Genomic DNA, 6017 nt, shown 5'->3' with positions numbered 1-6017 from the left:
AGCACTGACGGCCGGTCCTGCACTGAGCACACAGCCGGTAAGCACTGACTGACTCTTGCTTGTCCTGCACTGAGCACACTGCTGGTAAGCACTGACGGCCGGTCCTGCACTGAGCACACAGCTGGTAAGCACTGACGGCCGGTCCTGTACTGAGCGCACAGCCGGTAAGCACTGACTGACTCTTGCTTGTCCTGCACTGAGCACACAGCCGGTAAGCACTGACTGCCGGTCCTGCACTGAGCGCACAGCCGGTAAGCACTGACTGACTCTTGCTTGTCCTGCACTGAGCACACAGCCGGTAAGCACTGACGGCCGGTCCTGTACTGAGCGCACAGCCGGTAAGCACTGACTGACTCTTGCTTGTCCTGCACTGAGCACACAGCCGGTAAGCACTGACGGCCGGTCCTGCACTGAGCACACTGCCGGTAAGCACTGACGGCCAGTCCTGCACTGAGCGCACAGCCGGTAAGCACTGACGGCCGGTCCTGCACTGAGCACACTGCCGGTAAGCACTGACTGCCGGTCCTGCACTGAGCACACAGCCGGTAAGCACTGACGGCCGGTCCTGCACTGAGCACACTGCCGGTAAGCACTGACGGCCGGTCCTGCACTGAGCGCACAGCCGGTAAGCACTGACTGACTCTTGCTTGTCCTGCACTGAGCACACAGCCGGTAAGCACTGACTGACTCTTGCTTATCCTGCACTGAGCACACAGCCGGTAAGCACGGACTGCCGGTCCTGCACTGAGCGCACAGCCGGTAAGCACTGACTGACTCTTGCTTGTCCTGCACTGAGCACACAGCCGGTAAGCACTGACTGACTCTTGCTTATCCTGCACTGAGCACACAGCCGGTAAGCACTGACGGCCGGTCCTGCACTGAGCACACTGCCGGTAAGCACTGACGGCCGGTCCTGCACTGAGCGCACAGCCGGTAAGCACTGACTGACTCTTGCTCGTCCTGCACTGCGCACGCGGGTCAGAGATTCAGAACTCAGGTCACTACAGAACACGGGGCGGAGTTCAGACGGAAACTCCGCCCCTCTGCGTGACGACATCGCCCGGCTTTGTGCGTAGGAGGAAACTGAGCATCTGGAGAGGAACCGGTTCATTATCTCAGAAGCCGGGAACTAGTGAGCAGCTCCCCTACCGAGACAGCCGCCATGACCGGACACTGCGGGAAAAGCGCCTCCGTGTTGCTGCGGGCTTTGCTGGAGGCGGAGAGCCGGCCGTGCCATGCGGTGCTGAGGAGCGCCAGGAAGCAGCAGGGACTCAGGTGAGAGCGCGGGACGAGTGCTAACTCCTCCGGTGCTATGGCCGCCGCACTACTGCCCCCACTGCGCTGATACTATAGCGACTGTGCGACCCCGATATCGCACTGCTCCCACCAGTGTGCTCCAGACTTGTGTACTGAGGAGGAGACCAGACTGCACTCTGCCGCCGCGCTAGGAATGGCCAGTCTTGGTAGGAAAGTGTTAATAGCACTTCCCGGGACCCGGGCTCGTGCTGCTGCCCGTGGGTAATGCGCCCATCACCATCGCGCTGTGCGACCATAGTTGCCGTGTAGCTGGTCACCTGGGATGGGGGCACACTGCGTGTATGGGGGCTGCGCTCTGCCTGGCCCTATAGGTGGCGCTACATGGCTTTCTAGTGCGCTATTTCCACCCTATGATCCCAGAATGAGAGCTGCACTTGTGATCCGTGCAGATGACCCCTGTTCCATCATTCTGGAACTCCTTGGCTGAGATTTCACCTGTGAATCCTCTCATCTTGACCAGTCACATCCACCCCAGGGGTTCGCCGCCTGACCCCAGCAGTAACTCTTATCAATGGTGGGAGCCGCTCGGCCACGTCAGACAGCTGGCACTCTCTTGTGAGAGGTGACGTCTGGGGAGGGAGGACCTCCTCGGACTATTCTTGGAACTCGCAGAGGATCTCTAGACTTCTAGCATTCTTTAAACCTCGTGCTGAGGCCCCTGCAGGGGGAAGGTTCTCGGAATTTCCCACACCATAGAAGCAACTTGTTACATCTCCGCACTATTCTTCTTGGCTTGCAACTTTTTATCATTTTTTTCTGACCAAAGCTGCAACAAGAAAAGTCAACTTTAACCTTGATATAGTCTCTTTGCTAGGGTCAGTACACATCTGCCAAGCGAGCGCTCTTGAATACCTTTTTCCTTTTGGTAGTGTGGCCAGCAGTGATTTAGACTTTAATTATTAAATCCTTGAGATTCTATACTCAGACTTAGGCTTTAAAATTGTAGAAAAGTGCAGAATACCATGACAGTCTGTGTCCGGGGAAAAAATACTCCTGGGGTAAAGATGGCAGAGAACCTTGTGTAATCTGAAAATGTTCCCAGTGTTCTGTAAGGCTGTGTGCACACGCTGCGGATTCTGCTGCGTTGTACAGTACCTTTATCGCCTATAGAAAAAAACGCTGTGCACATGCTTGGAATTTTCCGCTCGGATTTGCTGCGGGTTACAATCTGCAGCATGTCAATTCTTTCTGCGGTTTCCGCTGCAGTTTCCCACCTTATTACCTGTGGATTTTTCAACAAAATCCGCACAACCTAAAAACTACGTGGGCGCACAGCCTAGTGCAGATTATAGGACAAGAAGCATCCTACCTGCCCTATATAGCCCCCTGATGGCATACCTCCCTCTAACCGTTTGCCCTGACCCTATATGGCACACTTGGGCGTCTTACATGGCCCAGTTGGCACTCTGAGCTGCTGTGTGGTGTCTTTGCTCCTAGGGCAGAATATCTGCATTGCATGCCACTGTTCATTTCTTTAATAGGAGCCTACAGACGTCCCGTAATATAGCTCCAGTAGACCTGAGATCTTGTATTCTGACAGTAGTGATCAGTTTGGGTTTAGGTATTTGGTGCTATCTGGAGAGTGAGTGTGAAGAAACTTCTAGAGCCGGTCTCTTGTAGTTTGCAGTAACTCGCGGTTTCCTGGAAAGGAAGTGTCAGGACATGGTGACTCAGAGAACAATGCCGTGCGTACAGGAAAATGCCTTTTACACACAATTCCCACACTGCCAGACTCTGTAATGCTGCCGGCGTTACTGGTGGTGTAGACCGGTGGTCTGCATCCTGTAGCAAACCACAAGGCCCAGCATATGTTGACAACATTCTCTAAGAGTTGTAGCCTCAGAAGATGAAGGCTTCCGGTTTAGAAAATAGCAATGTTGTGTTAGTGGCAAAATAAGGGGTACTATTCTAAAAAAATAAACTGAGGATAAGGAGCCATTCTATGAAGTGTGTGCTCTTGAGGGGATTGTAGTGGAGCATCAGGTGTAGAAACTAGTCTGGCTGCCTATGAATAGAGCTGCAGGCTGTTACTTTCTAGCATAGTCAGGAAATTCTATCCCCATCATGGGGGATCCGAGATATTTTTACCAAAGCACATTCTTTAGATTGACCTTTTGCTCTGTACAAGGCTTTTTTCCTTAAAGCTTTTTCTTTTGTCTATTTCAGACATCTGAGCTCCTGTGGAATACTCGCTTCACAATGTACACCACTACCTCCATCATCTCCAGTCCATGTGCCTACCAGATCCTTCCTGAACCTTGCCGCACCCATCCTGGGGAGCAAAAGGATGGAGTATACAGAATCCAAAGTTTTGCGGTAAGTCGTTATCTGATTGGAGGAGAGGCAGAAATGTAGCTCAGGGGCTGCTTGGGTCTACCGAAACCGTTGGAGCGGTGTGAGTCCCACCCTTGGGATCCCCCACAGAACAAGGCAATTACATTGACTGTCCTCCTCGTTCTCCAGTATAAGGTGAATGGAGCAGCTGGTATTTGCCTAGTGGGCTATAACCTGCCATTTCCTTCTTTTTATAATAAGGAAGTACATTTGTGTCTTTTGGACTTTCGTACAGAGGCAGCCATAACTATTTTATCATATGATTGTCACGTATAACACAATCTAATATGATGGCCTTTGTTACTTCACTTTAGGTATTCCATAAAGCAAATGTTTGACATTGTCGCAAATGTGGAAGACTACAAGATGTTTGTGCCTTGGTGCAACAGTTCAAAAGTCTTGTCCAGCCGTAACAGAGTGACGCGAGCGGAGCTAGAAGTTGGCTTCCCACCCATTGTGGAGCGCTACACCTCTGAAATATACATTAAACCAAACCATCAAATTCGGGTGAGCTCTTTTCTTCTGTAAATGTTAGGTTTTTTTTATTATTTCACCTGACTTTACTAAGGTATAGAAATTTGGTCACAAAGTCCTTTTCTGGCCTGTACCACCCTCATGTCGGCATATGCTATATCATTGGCATACATACCCACACCATGAATGGCAATGAGGCAAAAGGTTCTTTATTCGCATGATGTAAGATTCCAGGGAAAAAAAGTCATCTCTCTGGAACTTGCACGGCCAAGCCTCCGCTCTGTCGCGTGGCTTGACCTTTGTTCGTCATAGTGCCGGCCTGTACAAGAGATCTTTAGTGAAGTCTCTGAACAAATGCAAAGGTGAAAATCCTCTTGCAAACTTGAATCAGTTTTTAATACTTTAGTGAGATACTTTGTAACAAAAGCTTTCACCCATTTGCTAGTATCTGCCTTATGTAGGAATACAATCAACATTTTTGGACTCTTATTAACTATTCCACCTTTTTTTTTCATTGGCACAGGCTGTCTGCAACGACGGGAAGCTGTTCAGTCATCTTGAGACGGTGTGGCGGTTCGGGCCAGGATTACCTGGACGCCCGGACACCTGCAAGCTCGAATTCTTTGTAAGTAGTCGTATAACACATATCATTGACACTGCCGTTAGGGCCGCAGTTTTGTAGTTTGATTTTTGCACAAACCTTAAGCAATGAAATAAGCATTGCTAACGTATTCCAGCCTGTCTCACGCAGTGATACTTTGATATTTTTTTTTTTTGATTTTTTTTTTTCTTCTAAGCTTTAGTCTGAAAACTCATAGTTCATCTGTGTTGAAACTAAATCTCGCTGTAGTTTTGCAATAGCGGAGAGTCATGAGTTGTAAAGTGGTAGTTATAAATTGTTGGCCTTGTACGTAGTTGATAACTTTGGTTCTAATCAGGTTTCTCATTATTTGCCTTGCAGGTGTCCTTTGAATTCAAGTCTCTTCTCCACTCTCATTTGGCCACAGTCTTTTTTGATGAGGTAGCCAAGCAGATGGTCGCAGCATTTGAAAACAAAGCAGCCGGAACGTATGGACGTCAGACCGTTCCACTACGGGCAGCTAAACTCCAATCTGCACATTAACACATGAATGAACTTTTCGCTGATATCACTGGTCCTATGGATCGGAACACTATATACATTGTACGACTTGAACCCGGACCACATCAAGACTTTGCACAAACCTCTCTTTATTTATATCTATTTAAAAGAGACTTTCTTAAATAAATAATTTATTTACAACCACAGAACCTATTTAATATCATGCGGTTTTAGATCTAACAAATGACATGATCAGTGTTGTACTGTCTAAATGCAGAAAGCCTATGTTATGTACAGTGTGTGATAAATGTGTTTTTTTTTTTTTTTTTTTTTTACTGCCTTTTTGAAACCACATGAAGAATGTATGTATATAATGTTTTAGCAAACTTTGATTTTATAACCTAAGAAATAAAAAATAGAAGTTTTTTTTTAATGGTTAAATCTGTGTATGACTGTGTGTGTGTGTGTATATATATATATATATATATATATATATATATAAAAAAAAAAGTTTAGTTTGATCTTGTTTGCCAGACACAAAGCGGCTCATAAAAGTAGACAGGAGATGGAAAACTGTCTGGCAGCCAGTATAAAATTAATGATGAAACTATCACTTATTGTAGTGGATTAATAACCATTGTTGTTCAGTGTGGTACCCAAGATTTGTAAGGGGCTGTATGGCGGCAGTATATAATGTCCCCCTCCAGCTCTGGAGTACAGAGAACTGATGGGATCGCTGTAGGAAAGCCCTGGACACTTTTTTTTTTTTTTTTTTTGTCGCTGGTCTCCTGCTGGCCAGCATGCATCGCTG

The 6017-nt window shown here is 47.6% G+C and overlaps 1 protein-coding gene across 1 annotated transcript; it reads left to right on the top strand.

Moving 5' to 3' along the window:
- The first annotated feature begins 1071 nt into the window (after positions 1 to 1071).
- Positions 1072 to 5639, top strand: LOC141086365 (coenzyme Q-binding protein COQ10 homolog B, mitochondrial-like). The gene is made up of 5 exons (XM_073572324.1): positions 1072 to 1275; positions 3484 to 3633; positions 3966 to 4158; positions 4649 to 4750; positions 5087 to 5639. The coding sequence occupies exons 1-5, from the start codon at positions 1163 to 1165 to the stop codon at positions 5246 to 5248; spliced, it is 720 nt and encodes a 239-aa protein (XP_073428425.1). The 5' UTR covers positions 1072 to 1162; the 3' UTR covers positions 5249 to 5639.
- The last annotated feature ends 378 nt before the right edge of the window (positions 5640 to 6017 follow it).

This window comes from Dendrobates tinctorius, unplaced genomic scaffold, assembly GCF_039654945.1.
Source record: "Dendrobates tinctorius isolate UK_male_01 unplaced genomic scaffold, ASM3965494v1 ptg000032l, whole genome shotgun sequence".
Taxonomy (NCBI): Eukaryota; Metazoa; Chordata; class Amphibia; order Anura; family Dendrobatidae; genus Dendrobates; species Dendrobates tinctorius.
Note: the sequence above shows the minus strand (reverse complement) of the source record. Positions and strands in the feature narration are given on the sequence as shown.